The sequence below is a fragment of the Miniopterus natalensis genome, chromosome 1 (genome assembly GCF_054644295.1).
Source record: "Miniopterus natalensis isolate mMinNat1 chromosome 1, mMinNat1.hap1, whole genome shotgun sequence".
Classification (NCBI taxonomy): Eukaryota; Metazoa; Chordata; class Mammalia; order Chiroptera; family Miniopteridae; genus Miniopterus; species Miniopterus natalensis.
The window spans coordinates 78,336,174-78,358,523 of NC_142081.1; the positions used below are offsets into that span (position 1 = coordinate 78,336,174).

Consider the following 22,350-nt stretch of genomic DNA (forward strand, 5'->3'; position numbering starts at 1 on the left):
ATACCTCATAAACTGATAATTATGGCACATTTTCTTTTATAACATTAATGTAATGCCACACAAGTTCTTTTGAATTTGGCATGCCTATGCTACTGTTTGCAATTCTCTCATTACTTTTCGTTTGAAATTATTTGAACAGCATGTTATATTTTTTAGCTTCACTTGGCTTAACGGGTTCTCTCATTAGCCCAAAACAGTGATTTTCAAGCTGTGTGCCACAGGAATTTTTAAAGCACGCAATACCTGACTACTTAGTCAGGTGCACTGGCCTCTTTTCCCTTAGATTGTCAAATTTTAAAAAACAGCAATAACCCAGTCGGTGTGACTCAGTGATTGAGCTTTGACCCATGATCCAAGAGATCAAGGTTCAATTCTGTGATCAGGGCACATGCCCGGGTTGTGGGCTCAATCGATCCCCAGTAGGGGCATGCAGGGGGCAGCCAATCAATGATTCTCTCATCATTGATGTTCTTATCTCTTCTCCCTCTCCCTTCCTCTCTCTGAAATCAATAAAAACATATATTTTTTAAAAAAATGACAACAGCCAATACAACAATAGTCGTCCGGTGTGAATGTCCTGTGTTTTAAACCATAAATGTACATGTCATATAATAGAGAAAAAGACAAATATCACATGGTCTCACTTATATGTGGAATCTAAAGAACATAATAAACTGATGAACAAAATAGATTCAGTGACATAGAAGCATGGAACAGACTGACGAATCTCAGAGGGAAGGTGGGGGTGGGCGGGTTGTTGGGGAAAGATTAACCAAAGAATTTATATGCATATATGCACAACCCATGGACACAGACAATAGTGTGGTGAAGGTCTGGGACAGGGAGTGGGTGCAGGGTGGAAGGGATCAATGGGGGAAAAATATTTTCAACAATAAAGATACATTTTTAAAAAATGGAGTTGCCTCTTATTGGTCACGTTGCATAATAAGGTTGTCTGATTGGTTAATTCTTAGTACCAGAAGTCCTTATATACAAGTATAGGCATCTGATTTTTAAAAAGTCACTTTGGAGCAAAAAGGGTAGGTAATTACTTTTTTTTTTTTTTTGGTAAATCAATCAAAATTACACCTATTTTTTGGTCAGATCTGTAAAAAATATATTTTTTGGTGTGCCACAGAATTTTAGTAATTGGTTTATGTGTGTCATGAGATGAAAAAGGTTGAAAATGCATTTCTTGGTAGCAGTTGGATCATAAATGGGAAAATAGTCAAGAAGTTACACAACAGCACCAGCTTGTAAGAGGGATAATTCAGAAGAGGCTGACAGTAAGAAAATCCCCTACCTGGTGCCTGAAACTCCTCTGACCCTGCTGCTAAAAGTTTTTCCTAGTTAGGGAAAGCAGAAGGGAGAATATTCTGTGGCCGAGGTCTATTTTTCTTAAGCAACATGGCAAAGTTTTGTGAGCCTCTTTCCAGAGAAAGTTCCCATATCTGCATCAAGGGAGGAGAATATTTAATGTCCACATATCTGCATAGTTTAGGAATCATGCTTGCTTGGTTTTTACATTTCATAATAGAATTAGGGAAATTTGCTCCTCAGTGGCCCAAAGGAAGTAGGAATTTTTATTGAATATATTCATGGGCCCATAATTTCTGACTTTGGGAAATTAATTAAGTGGTTCAGAATTTCATTTCTGGCAGAAGTGGTGCAAGAAATAGCCTGTTTCTTCACACTCCATTTAATAGGAAAGGCAAGAGTGTGAAACCCTTCACTTGATTTTCTGCAATTTTCTTATTGTCTTAAAAGGCACAATGAATGATCTTGCCCCTAGAAGAAAGATATCCTTACTGGTGGAAATCCTTATTAAACACCTTGCTGACAGGTCACCAGTATACACATGTTTCCATATCCGGACGTTGCTGACTGGTCATGAGTTAACTTGTGTTTCCATTCCCAAATGTCACTGACCAGTCATGAGATAACTCGTGTCTGCACTTCACTGCTAGGCACTTATTTTGGCTGTCCCTAGTTTTCCTCTTCGTTATGTGTGCCAAATACAGATTCGCCATCAGATTATCAGGAAAATAAAAAGATCATGTTATACAAAAAATAGTAACCAGCGGTAAAAAAAAATCCCACTAGGGCATGTAAACTATGTTCTTCTAAGGGAAAGGGCAGCGAAACATGATATGTATGTAAAACATGTTTAGTACCATTGCATGTAAATACATGCTATACAATATATCACACTCAAAAAATATTTTTAAAAATATATGAAAAATATTTTAAAATATTAAAATATATGCAATATGCTTGATTTCAACGTATGGTAATATATGACAAAATAAAGTATATTTAAGTTTATTCAGATGCTTTCATTTAATATTCAAGTGCAGAAAAGCAGCCAGCCACACGGGCGAGTTCTGGCTCAAAATAGGTGGTCAGCAAGGTGTTAAATCTTTATACTTGTTTTTTGGGTTATTATCAGAAGACCCCTAGGCTTCTACATACTTCAGTTAAGATGCACAGGTCTTCAACACTGAAATTACTACATTTAGGCATAGTGTACTAAGAAACTAATGTTTTATGACTAATGCCATATAAAAAATTCTGGTAGTTGAATATCAATAGTATAGTCTCATGACAAAAAAAAATCTGACCAAATTTCAATTAAAACAAATGTATTCACATAGCATCAAATAAAACAAGTTTACTTGGTATTTTCATTTGTTTCTTACATATAGGGGATTATAGTTTACAAATGGCTTCACAAAATGAACACATTTTACTAATTTCCATGCACATCTTTCCAAATATCACATGTACCTTTGGTCTAAGAATTTTCTGCCTTCCTAATAGCCTATTTTCTGACATATTCATTCTCAAAGGGGCAGAGTAGCTGAGGATAGGCTCTGGAATCAGACTGCCTGGGTTTGAATCTTTGCTCTGCTGCTTATCAGCTGTGTTCTTGAGCAGGTTATTAAGCCTTTGATCATCTGTAAAATGTTGGTAATTATAATATCAGAGTTGTGAGGAAGAGTTAATACAATGAAAGCCCTTATCATAATACCTAGCATATTGGGCTCCGTAAGTGAAGCCCCTACTGTTAACGATGTCTTTATGCTTAAAATCAACTTAACGTGCATTTTTACCACCTTATTCTTGTGCATCAATGATGATGAAAACATATCTCCCTATTTGAGGAATGGGATTACCTTAAAAATATGCTCTACTAAATATATATATATAAAACTATGTAAAAACCACAAGAAAGTTCTGTTTTTGATTTGATGGACAGTCCTGGTTATTGAATTTTATTCAGCTTTGTTTTTCACAGAATTAGAACCAAATTCACCTATTTAGCTCTTTATGTACCACTAAACGAAAATTTAAACCACAATTATGTTTTCAAGTAGATAAATTACAGTAATACCTGTATTTATTTTTTGTCATGGTGATGCAACTTATACTATAAAGTGAAAGGAGAGATTTGGCATGTTGCTTTGTTGTCCGCTTTTAGTTGACATACGAAAGTCTAGAAATAATGACAAAAATGTAAATGCCCAAGCTAAAAACGTTAGAATTTCTATGCTTTTCTGTTGCCAGGAATTGTTTGTAATAGACTACACTTCAATTGCATATTTGTGTTAAAAATAACTCTTCTTAGAAAATATTTCCAGTTCATATTGGAATGTGACTTGCATTTTAAATTTTCATTAAACTAGGAAATGTACTTATGAACCATGAAAATGAGTTCTGCTTTAAGCAACGAAAATTATAATTCTACGTTCAATTGCCAATTTGTAAAAAGACAAAAAACAGTGATTGTTGATTACTCTTCTTGCCAGTAAGAGAATGAGATTTTGAATAGATGCAATGTAGAGCTATCTTGTTTATGAAAGTCAATTCATGAAGTCTTTAACAATTGGCTCTTTGTTTTTCTTTTCAATTTATTGCAGAGTTTGTTTTTGCCGTTTTAGACTGATTCAACCCCTGGCTAATGCCACGAGACAGCATTAGATCATGTTACTAAAACATGTTTACCTCAGCAATAAGCTAATTTGATTTTATTACTGGAATACAGATTATGAATTTGTTTAGATGGTTTTCAAATTACCAACTTATTTTTAAGGTTTTTGGGTTGTTTTTTAGATTATCATAGTTACAGCAGGATGCAAAGTGTACAGCAATATTAAGCAGAGAGTAAGGAAAAATAACTTTTGCACAGGAGAGAAAGGAATATTTAAAGTTATAAGGGTGTTCTGCCTACTGACTGCTCCTGCCATGCTGAAGAACAGATATCCTAGGACATAAGTGTGGGGACCATTTCTGAATTTTGGCTGGCATAAAAATGGAATTTAAAATATCATATGAACTCCCCACCCCACCCTCCTTGGCCAAAATAATGTATTTTATTTTTCACCTCTACAGTTCATGAAAACTTTCATACTAAAATTACAATAAAAAAATCATTTACCTGGAAATACCCTCAACTAGTTTTAAGTAATGCAGTAATCAATGCAATCATGACTTTTTAATGTGGTTGAACACTGACTGGTAAAAGGGGGAAAGTCTGGGATGCCTACACACACACACACACACACCCCCCTAAAAAGAATAATTAGTCCTCATATTTGTCAAAATGGAAGCTTGCTGTTGCTCTTTGCTTTTCTTCAGGTCTCCCTTTTCTACAGTTATATTTAAGTATTTCAGACGAGTGTAAACGAAATTCACATTCGCGGCTCTGATTTCAAGGCTATTTTGGCTAGACTGTCATCCACGTTAGGGATGGAATATGTAGCATGAGCCATGCACTTAAAAACATATTTTCAGCAACCACATTTCAGCTCAAGCCGTTGAAGACCACTCCGCAGCTGTTCTCTTTTCACAAGCGCAGACACCAAGGCCGGGGAGGGTGATTTCCCAGGATGCCGCTGGTGAGCGGCTGCGCGGAGATCCAAACCCCGGCTCCAGGTGCAGGTACCGAGGAACGACGTCACCGGTGATGCCAGGCCGCAGCCCCCGAGCTTCGGTCGTGGGGCGGGCCGGAAGCGGTGCTGCAGAGGCCCCGCCCCGCCGCGCGTGAGTAGGTAGCCGAGCCTCCCAGGCCGTGGTTAGCCGAGCCCGGCGGCCGAGCCCCGTGGGCGAGGCGCCCGCAGGCTCCGCCCCTCGGGCAGGGCCGCCCCGCCCCGCCCCGCCCCGCCCCGCCCCTCCCCTCCCCTCCCCTCCTCTCCCCTCCTCTCCCCTCCTTTCCCCTCCTCTCCCCTCCTTTGGCTGGGCGCGCCGCGAGGCGGGCGTTGCGGCGAGTCCCACTTCCCGAGTGCGGGCTGTGTCCACGGCTGGGCGGGTAGGCGGAGGATGGAAGTGGGCTTATCGGCCATTACGGTTTATCTCGCCAGCGCCAGCAGCCCTGTGGCGGCGACAACGATGGACCGGGAGCTAGCGAGCCGTGCGGAAGGAGGAGAAGCAGTCGCGGCTTCGGGAGCTGTGGCCGCCGCGGCCGTCAGGGACTCGGCGCCGCAGGTAGGCGAGGCCGCCTAGGCTGAGGCCAGGAGAGCCCGGCCTCCCCTCCGCCTTGGCCGCCGGCCGCCCTTTTGGCCTGCCCGGCCTTCTTCGGAGCAGGCCGCCCGCAGGAGGTGCGTTCCGGGATTCCTCCTCAGTATCCCGCCTCTGCTCAAAAACACCGGCTTGGAGGGAGGGACTCCTCACCAACCCCTCCGCTGGAAGCGTCTCAGACTCTGGGGCGGCCTCGGGTTTCCAGGGGTGATATTCGAGCTTCAGGTCTGTGAACGAGAGAACGCAGGCGTGACCCCGAAAGGTGGCCCTAGTGCTGGAGGCCAGGTGACGCGGCTTCAATCACGTCTCAGTCTCTCCTTTTGCAAGCGCCTGACTTTGCATCTGCCCTTTGCTTACCTAATAGCAAATAAGTACTAAGTGTTACAGGCTTTTTCATTTAATCCTTATAACTTCTGCGTGAGGTGGGAGTTATACCCATTTCACCAGCGAGGTAACTAAGGCCCAGAGTTGCGCCGTCCAATAGAAATATAATGCGAACTGCATTGTAAATTCTGCATTTTCTAGTAGCCACAGTAAAAAAGTAAAAATAAATAGGTGAAATTAAATTTAATATTCTATTTAACCCAGTTTATAAAAAATTTTAACATGTAATTAATATGAAGTGAAATTAATTTCAATATTATATTGTATTTAACTCAATTTTCAGAAACAAATTTCAACATGTAATTAATATGAAAGTTATCATTGAGATATTTTACATTCTCTTTTTGGTACCGGTCTTTGAAATCCTGTATGCATTTTAAACCTACTCACATTTGAGTTTGAACTATCCACATTTCATGTGAGCATTAATTAACCACATGTGGCAAGTGGTTAATGTTTTGGATAGCATTAGTTTAGACAGGTAAGGTTTGAAGGTTTGTTTTGTTTTGGATTTGGTAGTCTAAAGTAGTAGTCTAGAACCTTTGGCCAAGAAAAACTAATGAAGAAATTGCTTTAACTGAAACAAGTTGTATACACTTTTGGTCATGAAGAACTTCACTTTGGCCGGCGTGGCTCAGCGGTGGAGAGTGGACCTATGATCCAGGAGATTGTGGTTGGATCCCCAGGTAGGGCACATGGTGGGGCTGCAGGCTGGATCCTCAGTGGGGGGCGTGGAGGAGGCAGCCGATCAATGACTCTCATCATTGATGTTTCTATCTCCCTCTCCCTTCCTCCACGAGGATTTGGACGGAAGGAGAGGCCACCATCCTGTCCTTCTTCGTCCATTTGTCAGAACTGGGAAATCCCAAGTGTCATGTAGGGAGGGAGTAAGAGATAGGAGCTTGGGTATGTGTTTAGCATTAGGCTTCAAACCAGGCCATCCAACAGCTTCTCTAACCAGACTTTTAACCAGAATTAAAGGAATTAAAATTTTACTACTCCTTCATTTAGCATTATTTAGCAGCTCTGCTACCAAGCATTTACCAATGTGCCAGGAGCTATAGGCTAAATACTATAGCAATGAAGGATACACACTGTGCCTACTCCTATGTTGCTAACCACCTAATTGGGAAAGTACATGTTTTAAAGATTTCTGGGTGCTGTGGGAGTGTATAAAAAGTGTAGTACATGTTTTAAAGAAGTTCTGGGTATTATGGGAGTATATAAAAAGCATATTGCCATTAAAAACAGGCACTGAGGAACAAGATAAGCAGAATTACAGACTGGTTAACCATAAAATGTAATCAAGTGTTAATTGACATTGCATCTCATTATTTTCTTGTGTTAGAAACTATTTTCAGATATATGCAGTTTGTTAAAATAGAATTTGTATAATTGACAATCAAGTTTTATTTGGATGTTTACTGTTTTTCTATAAAAATAAAACGTTTGCACCCCAGGGAATGTTTTTGTTGGACAGTTAGGATTTTAAAAGCTTCTTGCAGACAGGTCTCATGGGTGGTGGGGATCAGATTTGCAGTTAGACTGGCCTTCAGGCTTCTCTGGAGTTTCTCCAGCGCCCGAGGGAGCGTAGGAAGAACTGTCACCGTTCAGGGAGGAAGGAGTCACAGCCACCCTCGTGTCCAGCGTGTGGCTGGCACTGTGCTGAAGTTCCTGGAGCTGCCAACTCCATCAGGGTCCGCAGGTCGCAGCGATGCCCTTTGTTTGCGGAAATCGCTCGATCGGATGCTTCTGTGTGCTCGTGTATAGGAAGTCGTTTGAGACGGGGCTTTTATATATGAATTTTATATTAAAAACCAGGCGATTGAAAAATTAAAATAATAAAACGTTTGCAAAATTCAGAAAATAACTTCTATTTGTAATTGTTGGAAATTTTGTACCAAACTACTTTCCGGTTGGTTTTACCCATCAATACCTCCCTTAACTGTCTCTCCCACCCCAAGAAGAGGTTGGAATCACATGTCATAGATTCTTTCACAGATTTTTTTTTTTTTAAATATGTCTATTGATTTCAGAGAGAGGAAGGGGGGGGAGAGAGAGAGAGAGAAACCGGTGAGAGAGAAACTGATCTGCCTCCTGCACACCCCCTACTGTGGATTGAGTCCGATACCGTCATGTGCCCTGATGGGGAATTCAACTGGCAGCCTCCTGGTGCAAGGGACAGTGCTCAACCAGTTGAGCCACACTGGCTGGGCTCTTTCACAGGCTTTCAAATTTGACAATCTGGTTTCTTCAGAAGGGAGGTTGACAAATTATAATCTATGGGCCAGATCCTGCCAACCACCAGTTTATGTAAAGTTTTATTGGAACAAAACCATGTCCATTTATTATGGATTGTCTGTGGCTGCTTTTACAGAGTTCAGAAGTTGTGGCAGAGACTATAGCTGCAAAGCGTAAAATATTTACTCTCTGGCCTTTATAGGAAAAGTTTGCTCACTCCTGCTTAAGATTATAAAACTTAGGTTTTACTATATAAAAAAATTAATATTAAATTTAAAAAGAAAACCCTTAAATAAAAGTCTTGTTAATAAAAATATATGAAATGTAATGATTAGAACAAATAAAAATTCCATTTTAAATTACATATTATATAGAGAGAATATTATTCAACCTCCTGTTTATACTCAACTAACTGGTATTGTAATGAAAAAATTTGAATTGTTTCAGCCTTTTGTAGATTTTTTTAAGAACTTTTTGTTAAGAATATAGCCAAGAGTCACAGTTAATAGAGTAGCTAAGTTTATACTAGTTATGACCCAACCAGAGTGTTTCGATTTATTAAAGTTGTCTAAGGAAGATACAGTAGTTCAGCCTCTGAGAGATTGCTTACGGAGCAGTGAGAAACTGCTTCTGCTCTGATGGGAGTGGTTTTGGGATAGAATGGAGCATGGTGGTGTACTGTGAAAGGTCTCACCTCTATTCACTGACGGGGACTGGTGCTTTCGCATCAGATCCATCCAGTTAGTGTGATGACTGGAGATCTAAACCAGCTCTTCTGACTTTCCCTTGTCTATAAGGGAATCCAAAAAGTCATGGTCCAAAAGGAGACTTTGATGTCAAGATAATCATAAACAAAATCTTACATCATGGGGCAATACAAGATTGGGTAGGAATGGCTTACTGTGGCTAGGGATTCGGGATAGAAGAAAGGTGATGTGGATGGGCACAATAAATGGGTTGGGCTTTCTTTATTAAGGGCTCGGATTTGTTTGAAACCTTAAGACAGGGAAAACAAATTTTTTTTTCCAAGTTAATTCATAGATACCCCGTGCTATCAAGGTTTTTATGATCTGTTTGCTATACAGCAGTTATAGTTGCTGTCAGTGATGACTATGTGTTTAATGGAACAATGAATGCCTGTATTCTTTGGGTTGGATATACTGTATCTGGATTCAAATCCTGGCTAATGACTAACCTTACTTTTGGGAAGTGAAGGACAGGGAAGAACCATATCTATTTTCTAAGAAGGACTTTAGAGGATTAAAAAAAAATGTATAAAAGTATAAAAGTAAAGTTACTTATACTTACATTACTTGGCATTTCTAGTCCACTATTTTTTTTTATCAGTACAGTCCCATCTCTCTGCAAATGTAGTTCAGGGAACTTAACTAATATAATTGTAGTTATACTAGTAGTTAAAGAATAATCATGGATTTAAATTATGTTTGGTCATATTTACAAGTTTAAGAATTCTTATAGAGGACAAAACTTTAAACTCTGGACTATCCTAGAGAATTCCACTGAAATGGATTCTAATCATGACAGTCCTATAGCCCTGTATCATTTTGCTTTGGTTTACTTTTTAAGTTGTACCAGTAATACACGAACATATTCTCATCAAAAAACAAAACAAACAAAATTTTAAAATGAACAAAAACCCTCATTGACAACTCCCTTACCTATACTTCCTCTCCCATTTTCACTGTTGCCAGATTTTTTTTCACAGTTATTAGCACTGTGCCTTCTAAAAATCATCAGGTAAGAAGATTCAATGAAGGCTTTCTTAGGAGTTCAAACCTGAGGCAAGGTGAGAAGGAAAAAAAGTTATTTATTTTCTCTCACAGTTTGCACTTACTCTTGAGTTTGGCATATGGCTATACGTATGCTATGTGTATGTAGGATTAGAATTTGGATATAATTAGAATTCCATAGGCTACATATTATACTTTTAAAATTCATAAAATATTTTACTAGCAGGAAAACTCTGTTGTCATCTATATATTATTGACTAAGAAATCTGGAAGTTCAGACATAAAACACTGATCACCTGCTTTCCAGATTTGGTTTACAAATGAGTTTTATTTGACCTGCACAGTGCTTTAAAATTATTTTCAATTTATTGTCTAGTTGAGACATGCTTCCTCCAAAGCATTTATCCTTCCATCTATAGCTTTACTCACTTTTGGTACTTGTTTGGTCCTAAAAGGCATTTGAATTTAGGGCTCCTGTTTTGAGAAAAGGAGAACTTCAGAGTTAAGTTGAACTGGTTTTGTTTTGCTCACACATAGCTAAACTCAAATCCAAAGTCTTAGACTTTCTTAATATAAATTTATTTTATTTTATGTATTTAACATATGTATATATGTGTCATATGATTTTCTTTTGATATTACACATTAATTCAGCCATAGTTAGCAGTCTTTAAAATGATTGATGTTCAGCATGTCTTCATATATTATATAGTATTGGAATTGTTATTACTTGAAGTGTGGTGCTTGATTTCTTGGCTGTTGACTTAAACAAAATTAAACTTAATTGGTTAAGTTCTATTTTTTTTCACTTGTTAGTGAGTATACAGATGTTTGCTTTATTCATTAAGCTCTTTTTATATGCTATTGATGCTATTGTGTGTGTATGATCTGTTTCATTTTTTTAAAAAACTGTTTAAGGATTGGCTTATGTTTCTTTATTCCCTAAAATAAAGCAATCTGGAATTTTTTTGGTCATATGAATGAATATTAATCTCATTTAAACTCTCATTTTCTTAATTTATTATTAACATTAGATGAGTAATGAAAGAGGCTTTGAAAATGTAGAACTGGAAGTCATCGGAAAAAAGAAGAAAGTCCCAAGGAGAGTCATCCACTTTGTCAGTGGTGAAACAATGGAAGAATACAGCACAGATGAAGACGAAGTTGATGGCCTGGAGAAGAAAGATGTTTTGCCTACTGTTGATCCGGTGGGTTTGATACAGTGACTTTTTTTCAATGGGTTTTGTTTAGATTGATTTATTTTTCCCTTAAAAGGGGCCTTTTGAGGTTTTACTCAGCTATATTATGATTATAAAATTATGCATTATGATTTTGGTAGAAAATAATATTTTTATACAATATGGAAGTATTTCCTGCATTTCAGAAGCCTGAAATAGTTTTTGTTTTTTTTTTTCTTAATCCTCACCCCAGGATATTTTTTCCATTGCTTTTAGAGAGAGTGGAAGGGAGCGGGGGGGGGGGGGGGGGGCGGGGAACATCAATGTGAGAGAGACACATCAGTTGGTTGCCTCCCACACATGCCCCAGTCGGGACAGGGGAACCTGCAACCTAAGTACATGCCCTTGACTGGGAATCGAACCCAAGACCCTTCAGTGCGCAGGCCGATGCTCAAACCACTGAGCAACACTAGCCAGGGCTTTGTTTTGTTTTTAATCATCTCTTATAATTATAGTTGACATACAGTATTATATTAGTTTTAGGTGTGCACCCCAGTGATTAGGCATTATGTAATTTACTAAGTGATTATCCTGATAAATCTTGTACCTGACACCATACATAGTTATTAGAATCGTATTGACTATATTCCCTGTGCAGATCTTTATATCCCCGTGACTGTTCTGTAACTACCAATTTGTGCTTCTTAATCCCTTCACCTTTTTCACGTCCTCCCCTCTGGCAACCGTCAATTCAAAATGTTCTCTGTATCAGTGAGTTTGCATCTGTTCTACTTGTTCATTTATTTTGTTTTTTAGATTCAATTGTTGATATGTACTTATTGCCATTTTATTGTTCATTTTTTTAATCTCTTTTTTCTTCTTAAAGAAAACCCTTTAACATTTTATATAATAGTGGTTTGGTGGTGGTATAAGTTATTTGGTTAATCTCTCCCCACCCACCTCCTGGAAAGCTCTTTTTTTTTTTTTTTTAAATATATCTTCATTGATTTCAGAGAGACGAAGGGAGAGGGAGAGAGAGAGAGACAGAAACATCAATAATGAAAGAGTTATTGATTGGCTGTCTCCTGCACGTCCTCTACTGGGGATCGAACCCGCAACCCAGGCGTGTGCCCTGACCTGGAATCGAACCATGATCTCCTGGATCATAGGTCGATGCTCAGCTGCTGAGCTACGCCAACCAGGCCTGGGAAACTCTTTATCTCTCCAATTCTAAATGGAAACTTTGCTGGCTAGAGTAATCTTAGTTGTAAGTCTGTGCTTTTCATCACTTTGAATATTTCTTGCCACTCCTTTCTGGACTGCAAAGTTTGTGTTGAGAAATGAGCTGACAATCTTGGGAGCTCCCTTGTAGGTAACTAACTGTTTTTCTCTCTTGCTGCTTTTAAGATTCTCTCTTTGTCTTTAACCTTTTGCATTTTAATTATTTTGTTTCTTGGTGTGGGTTTCTTTGGGTTCCTCTTGTTTGGGACTCTCTGTGCTTCCTGGACTTGTATGTCTATTTCTTTCACCAGGCTAGGGAAGTTTTCTGTCATTATTTTTCCAAATAAGTTTTCAATTTCTTGCTTTCTCTCTTCTCATGATGTGAATGTTGGTATGCTTGAAGTTGTCCCAGAGGCTCTTTACACTGTCTTCACTTTTTTTGGATTCTTTATTATTATTGGTGTTCTAATTGGATGTTTTTGACTTCCTTATAGTCCAAATCGCTGATTTGACTCTCAGTGTCATCTACTCTACTGTTGATTCCTGTAAATTATTCTTCATTTTAGTTAGTGTATCCTTCATTTCTAGCTAATTCTTTTGATAGTTTCATGCTGTTGAAGTTCTCACTAAGTTTCTTGAGCATCCTTATAGCCATTGTTTTGAACTCTATATCTGGTAGTTTGCTTGCCTCCATTTCATTGAGGTCTTTTTTTGGAGATTTCTCCTATTCTTGCATTTGAGACCTGTTTCTTTGTCTCCTCATTTTGGCTGCTTCCCTATATTTGTTTCTATGTATTAGGTAGAGTTGCTACATCTCCTGGACTTGGAAGAGTGGCCTTGTGCTGTAGATGTCCTGTAGGGCCCAGTGGTGCAGCCTCCCCATTCACCTGAGCTGAGCTTTCCAGGTGCACCTCTGTGTGGGCTGTGTGTTTTTGAGCCTGTTGTTTTTGAGCCTTGATTGCTGTTGGCATCACGGGGAGGGATTGACTCCCTGTTCGTTTGGCTGTGAGGATTGGCTACAGCTGCTTCATTGGGCCTTTGGTGCTCACTGAGTCAGCCCCTTGAGTGTGTAGCTTATGGAGGTGGTAGGGTTGTAATCGGTGCAGTGGCTCTGGGGCCTCCCAGGAGGTCCAAGGTCAGCCACTGCCTGTGCTGTGCCTGGGGCCACCCTGCCATGAGCTATAGAGCAATTTACAGATAGCTGCTACTTGTACTGGGCTTGAAGGTGCCCAGGAGAGGCCAAGGTGCGAACCAAGGCTGCTACTGCTAGTGCCGGGCCTGAAGCCACTTAGCCGAAGATATTGGGTACGCGGAGGCCAGATGCTGCTTGTTTGAGAGTTTAGGAAAATCTGAAGCATGGGGGAAGAGAGGCCAGTTGTATGGAAAAGCCACTGGAAAGGACTTGGGTGGGCCCAAAAGTTGGGTGGAGTCTCGGAATCACCAGGGCAGGTGTACAGTGTGAGCTAGGTTGATGAAGACTCAGATATGGTGCCCACCTGCTGGCTCTGGGGTGTTAGGGGTGGGAGTGTCTCAGAAAAGGAACAGTGGCCTCTGCCAGCACTTTTGTCTGGCTGAAAGCTGCATTCCTTTGCCCCCCTTGACTCTCTCCTTGATGTCAGACAATTCAGTTCCTCCCTGTATGTCCCTGGTGCCTTTCAAGCTGTTGCTCCAGTGCTGGAGATCAGAAAGAGTGAGTATGCAGGCCTGTTTAGAGGAACTTCCTGCGATTCCAGCAGCCCTCTGTCTCACTTAGCCACAGTCTCTGCTGGTTTTTACAGCCAGAAGTTATAGGAATCTCTCTTCCTGGCATTGGAACCCTGGGCTGGGAGGCCTATCTCCTGAGAGGGGACCTCCACAGCTGAGATACTCTCTCAGTTTTAGAATGCCATATGTGGGTGTGGGACCAGCTTATTTTGTGTCTCCACACCTCCTGCCAGTCTTGATGTGGCTGCTTTAAATCCTTAGCTGTAGAACTTCCATTCAGCTAGATTTTAGGCGTTTTCAAGTGATGGTTCTGTAGTTTAGTTGTAATTTTTTTTAACTCTTAAGTTTTATTTTAACAATTCGTTTATATATTTATTATTATTCAACAGCTAAATAGGACCAATATGCAGTCAGGAAAGAGAATGTTATCAGAATTGCATGATGTTAGTTAGTATATATATAGTTAATATTGTTTCATTTTTATTTATTTTTAATTGAATTTATTGGGGTTACATTGGTTAATAAAATTATGTAGGTTTCAGGTGTACAGTTCTATAATACATCTGTGCATTGTATTGTGTGTTCACCACCCCAAGTCAAGTCTCCTTCCATCACCACTTATCCCCCCTGTACCCTCTGAGTACAGTGAGTTTTAGATAAATAGGAGCTGCTATTACATATTAATATAACAATAAATGTAATATAATGTAATACAGTATGTGTGGTATATTATACTGCCAGTAGGAAACTTATGTTGTAAACTTAGCCTGAAGCTGACAGCTGACATTTTACTTGACTTCTAAATATAATTTTTACAGAAAAATAAAATCTAGTATAGTTCATAAAGAACTTGTAATTAGCAAATAGTACTATCCATGTCAACAAGGTTAACCAAGACAAAACATAACTGTTACTTAAATCTTTTGCTTAAATAGGTGTAATTTATTTTTTTGGTATTTTTCATTGCTGCCTAAACTTCAGATGTCTTCATCTGATTTGTTATTTATGTATGCATATGTTAATAATATTAGTCTGTCACCATTTTTTTTAATGCTGTAGCTCAGCAATTTTCAACCTTTTTAATTTCATGGCAAACACAAACTAATTACTAAAGTTCTGTGGTGCACCAAAAAATATATTTTTTGCCAATCTGACAAGAAACAAAAGGTGTAATTTGATTCATTCATATTGGACAGCTATTGTTGTGTTGGCTGTTGTCATATTTTTATTTGACAATCAAAGGGAAAAGAGGTCGGTTCCCCTAAATAGTTAGGTATTGTATATTTTAAACATTCTTTTGACACAGTGGTTGACATTCACTGCTGTTGCTTGGCTCAGTTGGTTAAGCGTTGTCCCGTGCACCAAAAGGTTGCAGGTTGGATTCCTGGTCAGGACACTTTATCTGGGTTGTGGGTTTGATCCCCAGTCAAGAGCAGACAGAGGGCAACCAATCGGTGTTTCTCTCTCACATCAATGTTTGTCTCTCTCTCTCTCTAAGCATATCCTCGAGTGAGGATTAAAAAAAAAGAATATCGATGCTGTAGCTTAATATAGACTGCTAGTCATAAAGAACAAACTTGCAGTAAGTTTTTTTCCCCCTTCCTAAATAACTTAAGTATTTTTTTGGAGGGAAATATTAAACATTAATAGAACACATTATAGTTTACTTCAGCCACTGAGGATTTTTCCACTGAATCCTATTCTTTGGCCAGAATTAAATTCCTTTGTGATTTCCATTTCAGAAAAAGATTTTTAAAGCTTACAGCCAACAAAACTCCTACCTGTATAACTTAAAAAAATTTTTTTCTTGCAAAATAAGAACATCTTAAAATGCCATAGAAAGTTACCACTTTAATATTTAACATTTTAAAAATCTTGAACAGGCATAATTTAATTACACATTGTATTTCAAGAAATCTACCTATAAAATGTGTCTTCTTTTCTTACACTTTTCTCAAAACATTCATTGGTTTTTAAAAAAATTGTGAAGAGTAGATTTTCCAGTTTTATAATCTATCATCTGTATGCTGTATTGTGTGTTCGCCACCCCAAGTCAAGTCTCCTTCCATTACCACTTATGTTTCCTATACCCTCTCCTACCCCTCCCCTACCCCTTTTTCCCTCTGGTAATGACCATACTGTTGTCTGTGTCTATGAGTTTTGGGTTTGTTTGTTTTTCTTAATCCCTTCACCTTTTCACTCAGCCGAGAAATCCCCTCCCCCTCTGACAGCTGTCAGTCTGTTCTCTATCAAATTTTTAAAATATATGTACTTAGATACACACATATACACATATTTGAGTAACCCTAATCAAAACTAAATCAAAGGTTAAAGGAATGCAAGAAATATGTTTATTCTTAAGGCACATATAAGGTAAAATCTAAGGGAAAGTATTACCATGAATAAGACTGTAAGAAAATCTAGGTCTTCATTTCTTATTTTCTATCAAGTATACCAGGAGTATTAAATCTTTATTTTAAATGTCAGGGTTTTAAAAAAACAAACAAACTGGGTCTGTTTTAGAAATCTATATAAATACAGGACAGTATCTTTTAAAAATTCCTTTGTCCTATCAGTTTTATGATGCATTATTAGAAGCAAATAGAAAATGGAAAATCTGCTCTTCACATTAAGTGAAGTCAGATCTGTCTTCAGTTATTAACTTGTTAGGATGGCTATTACCAAAATAAACAAACAAAAAGGTAAGTGTTGGTAAGGATGTGCCACTTGTCTGGAGAGATGCCCATGGCTTGGCACTGACTGAAAAGAGCTGTATTTACTTTTTATTGCCCTTATAATCATTAGCATATCTTACCTAAGAAGATTATGGACAAGTTTATCTTTTTCTCCCCTCCCTGGAACCAGTATCAAAACAATTACTATTTGCTTGATTGTACTATATTTTCTTCTTTTGTTATAATTGTGAGGTGTTTTTTTAATATATTTTATTGATTTTAGAGGGAGAGGAAGGGAGAGAGAGAGGGAGGGAGAGAAGCAGGGAGAGAGAGAGACAGAAACATCGATTGGCTGTTTGTCCTGCACTGGGGATTTGGGATTGAGCCTGAAACCTGGACATGTGCCCTGACCAGGAATCGAGCCATCCACTTTTTGGTGCATGGATGATGCTCAACCGACTGAGCCACACTGGCCAGGGCACTATGTTTTCTTTTAATGAACAAAAATACTGGCACAATGAAGCATGCTTATATTACCAGTTTCACCCACAGGTACAAACTGTTGCCTATGAGGCAGGCTTTACAAAAGTATTCTATGAATTTAGAGCACCAAGATTAACTATGAAGGTGTGCAATGGAGGTTGCATTCTCCCAGCGGTGCTGGCCTATGAAATATAAACTAAGCTATGGTCTAATTTCCCTTTTAGACTTTAAAGAAACAAAAAATTTATCTTGCCACTTAGTGGTTACTTATTTCCCACTATTAAAATTCATTTGCTATGCTGTTATCCTGCTTAATTTCTCTGAACCTTAATTTCCCCACTATACCATAAGTATGTGGTTCTGTGTGATTTCTTAAGGCCCCTTGCCATTGACTACACTTTTTTGTGTGTGCCGGTGAGCAGTGAAGACAAAAAAGCAGCATGACAGGAAAAGGAAGGCTCTGAAATATCAGCTCTTAAATTATCAAGACTGTGACTTACCAACTCCATTTCAGTGGCTGCTGCTTTTTTTGGTTATTCATGGGCTTAAGGTGATAATAGTTATGTGGGTGAATGTAAAATGCCTTTGGAGTTCTAGCTATAAATGTTTTACATTTTTTATTGGAGTGTAGTTTATTTGTAGTACCGTCTGTAGAATATTCTACGTGCTCACCAAGTGTTGATTTCATTCTTGCCTAAATAAAGAGAATGAGTTTAGGTATGAGTGTTGCTAACCCAACTTTTTGTTGCAGACAAAACTTACCTGGGGCCCATATTTATGGTTTTACATGCTTCGTGCTGCCACATCAACCCTCTCAGGTATTACTTTTCTGTTTGAATATTGTATAACTTCTTTAATACGCTCCAGGAGCTTTGCCAAAAAGGGGTGAAGTAGAAACAATAAGGAATTAATTACTCTCAAGCTAGCTAGCATTGAAAGGTATTAATCTCACTTGTACTTCCCCATAAAACATTCTTTAGCTTCTGGTTGTGTGTGTGTGTGTGTGTGTGTGTATGTGTATGTGTATGTGTGTATGTGTTAAAACAGGACTGAAAATGGCTATATTAATTTAGATACAATTTTCATATTCTTGAGCCTTTTCTGTTAGCACCTATTTTGTTATTTTGTCATTTAGTTCTCCAAAGCCTGTAGTTATAATTCACTTATTTTATTTCATTAACAAATTTTTAATTGATTTTGGGGGGTGGGGTAGAACATTGATTTGTAGTTCCACTTATTTATGCATTCACTGGTTGATTCTTGTATGTGCCCTGACTGGGGATTGAACCTGTAACCTTGGCGTATCTGGATGATGCTCTAACCAACTGTGCTACCGGGCCAGGGCAATATTTTATTTCTTAAATTGAGATATAACTAAGTCATATTTGAATGAAATGAATTATCAGCTTATGACTTAATCATGCTAACTTTAAATGTAGGTTTTAAATCATGAAGCTTTCCCCCGCTTCCAATTTTAACTTCTTCATAGCTTCCATCACTTTCTGCTTTTTATTAGATGTAATTTTGAATAGTAATTCATTCAACAAACATTTACTGAGCACTCAGTATATGCTAGACAGTCTGGTGAAATGAAAAGATGAGCTTTATATTCAGACCTGATGGAATTTTGGATTTGCTTTGTCAGCTCAGCAAGTTCTTCATTGTCTCTGCCTAACCTTTCACAGTGCCTGGCATGTGGCAGGCACTTAGTGAATGTATGGTATAAGCCATTCCTCTCCTCCAGCCCAGTGGCATCCCAGCTCTCTAAGAGTATACATTGTTTTAAAAAAAGAAAAAGACTTGTAACAAATAATTATAGCACTTGGTGATAAGTATTACTGGGAGTGTTAGCAGGAGCCCATAAGGAGCCATAAGTGCTTCTTGGGGAAATCAAGGAATTATATACAGAAGGGATACTGAATGTTCATTATCTCTCTGAGGGTAGGGACTATAACTTTTGTATTTCTACAGTGCTTTGCACACAGGAAGTTTATGAAATAAACTTTTTCATAAACAAGAAATGTATATGAAAAAAATTTAAAAAAGAAATATTTATGGAATTGTGTAAGCCATTTAACTTTTGTATCTTTAGTGTGTGACTTTCTTGGAGAGAAGATTGCATCTGTTTTGGGCATCAGCACCCCAAAATACCAATATGCCATTGATGAGTATTACCGCATGAAGAAGGAGGTGTGTCTCCCTTTTACATTTTCTTGATTCAGTTTGGTTTGCTGTGGACTTGATGGGGTGTGTAATAAATACATGTATTCTCTAGGTGCTCAAAAGATAGCTCCCTTATGCTAGGCATTTCATTTTAGAGTCATTTGTCAAATTAGCATACATTTTAGAATTTTTTAATACTGAAATTTTCCTAGTATCTATTTGTAAAATTAAGCTACATTTCACTGTGCTAGGTGCTATGTATGTTACTAATCTTCACACACCTCTCTCTGGATTATTATTCAATTTTAAGATAAAGAAACAAGACCCAGTCTCTGTACTTAGGATGCATAGACTGGAGAACTGGAGTGGGTTTGATGCACAGAAAATTACAGGTACTAGAAATGTGTAAGTTCCAGTAGTTAAGGCATAGAGATGTGAGGCAATTCTGTCTGTAATGAGATCTTATTATGGGGATGAAATGAGTTTAGCCTTAAACAGTGAGAAAGGTTTAGCACTTAAGAGCATGGGCCGAAGAACCAGAGTCTGAATTCAAATTCTGGCTCTCCCACTTCTAACTTTGTAACATTGTGCAAAATACTTAACCTCTGTAAGCCCCAGTTTACGCATCTTTATAATGAAAATTGCAGTATCCATGCTCAGAGTTGCTCTAAGGATTAAATGAGTTAATATGTAAAATATATCAGCACTTAGTGTATATTGGTGAACATGAAATAAGTATTAGTATCTCTTATTCTCTTTCAAGCACTTGAGGGCAATTTAAGTAAACCTAGAAGGTAGAGGAATGAAGGTACGCTGTATGTTTGGGGAAATGGCAAGAATACTACTTTACTGTCACTGGAGCATGGAGTACAACAGGGGAGTGGCTGGAGATGAATCTGGAAAGCTCAACTATGTTTATTTGGTTTCAAAAATCTTTGATGAATGAGTGTTTTAACATTACCAGCCTTGTTTAGAGCCTCATTACCTCATGGGGAGTATTGTTATAGCCTAAATGGCCTTTCTCATTCACTCTCAAGCAAGCTCTAGATTAATCTTCCTGACAGGTTAGGCATTCTGTACTGTATACCCATACTGCAGGGACCATACACATGCCACCTTCTCCGTGAATAGTTCTGGAACTGGCAGTTACTCCTAAACCCCTATCGTGCTTATTCCTTTCAGTCTTAATGCTGTTTTTACATGTCTTAATTTTCCTCTTAGATTGTAAACTTTTTGAGGGCAGAGACTGCTTTATCCGTTATCGGTGCTTATGGAAACACTAACCATGCTATATTATTTCATGAATAGACCACCCTGTTCCAATGAACAGGCTGATACCCTATAATTGAAGTGATATAGTATTACTCAATTTTTAGATTAGAATTAATCTGAAAAGAGATAACCCCTTGTTAAAAAGTTCAGGTATCATCTCAGAGGGAAAAGAGGGGTGGCGGTAAGGAAGAGATTAAAGAACTTAAGTGCATATATGCATAACCCATGGACACAGACAATAGTGCCATGAAAGGTCTGGGGAGGGGGGTGGGAACAGGGTGGAGGGGATCAATGGGGGAAAAAGAGGGACATCTGTAATACTTTTAACAAAGATATATTCAAGAAAAGAATGCCACTTTTCTAAAATGTCATACAATATAGTTTTCATTTCAATTTGGGAACGGGGGAAAGGGAAGTATCTTAATTAGACCAAAGTGAATTGAACATGATACTGTTTTGGTTAAAAAAGAAAAGCACACAAGCAGCTAAAAATGGGGGACCAAATACTGTTCCTTTTGGACATTTATATTTCAGCGAGTTTTGGTATTTTCTTTTTAGGAAGAAGAAGAAGAAGAAGAAAACAGGATGTCTGAAGAAGCAGAAAGACAATACCAACAGAGTAAGCTGCAGGCCAGTTCCATTGTTCAGGCAGATCAACCAGAAACAGTGGTATCCAGTTCATTTGTGAATCTCAATTTTGAAATGGAAGACTGTGAAATAATTACAGAAGGCAAACAAAATCCAGTCTCTGTCCCACCATAGAATGCAATGACTCTCAAACGTCAAACTCTAAGGTGGTTTTTATACCAGGAACTTTCACATTCTCTATTCAGTGGGACTTAATACAGTTATTTATATTATAAATGATTGGAAAGGGAAAAATGTTTCTTTATTCTTAGGCTCTAACAAACATCAGATCTGAAATTTGGATATTTGTACTATGCTTTTATTGTGTGTCAAATTAGTGCTTTGGTTTGAAAATGATCTTACATTTTAGAGCCCTGACTGCCAATTAAGAGGAGTTCAATTTTCATGCTTGTCTATTGTGTTTGTATGAGAAAAATAGGTTAAGTTGCTGATTAAGGCTAATTAGAGCTGATATTCCTAATCTCAGATGAAAATGAGGATCCCCCCCGAGATTTTTTCATGTTATGTCTTATTTATATATATAATCATTAATTTCATACTAAAGATGGTTCACTGAGTAATAAAAGGAGCAAGATAAAAGCACTTTGAATTTTCTTTCCTTGAGAATAGCTTTATTTTACGGAAAGGTGATTGAGTTTATAACACCAAATATTAAGATGGGTTCCCCCCTACCTTTTTTTTTTTTAAAATAAGCTTTTTTTAAAGAAAATGTTTTTATGGATTCATGGTGTGGTGGGTGGTCCATGATATGTGATGGTAGTAATCTTTTTAGTCGTGGGTGTAAACTACGTAATTTAGTGCTTAAAGGATTAATCATTAGATTATGCAATTAATGTCACCATAAGTTATAGTTTACCAATAGCTCTAAAACATGCTAACCTGAATCTTCCCTCTAATTTGTTTTTAACTATTTGAGATTGTACCTCCAACTCAGATATTTGATTATCCAGTGAAGGCATGCATGTCTACAGGTGATCTGAATCTTCTCTCCCTAGAGGTACTATCTAAAAACTAGAAACTTTCCTCATTATAGAAGGAAGATAATAACTTATGAAGGTTTTATGTTTCTTAAATTTTCTTTGTCTAACAGTGGCCAGTTTGTAATGTTTATATA

The 22,350-nt window shown here is 38.1% G+C and overlaps 1 protein-coding gene across 1 annotated transcript; it reads left to right on the forward strand.

Annotated features, from left to right (window-relative positions):
* The first annotated feature begins 5,281 nt into the window (after positions 1-5,281).
* On the forward strand, positions 5,282-22,151 carry FAM177A1 (family with sequence similarity 177 member A1). The gene is made up of 5 exons (XM_016198450.2): positions 5,282-5,484; positions 10,927-11,100; positions 17,905-17,971; positions 19,246-19,343; positions 21,147-22,151. Exons 1-5 carry the CDS (start codon positions 5,320-5,322, stop codon positions 21,348-21,350), a joined length of 708 nt encoding a protein of 235 aa, XP_016053936.2. The 5' UTR covers positions 5,282-5,319; the 3' UTR covers positions 21,351-22,151.
* Positions 22,152-22,350: the final 199 nt, after the last annotated feature.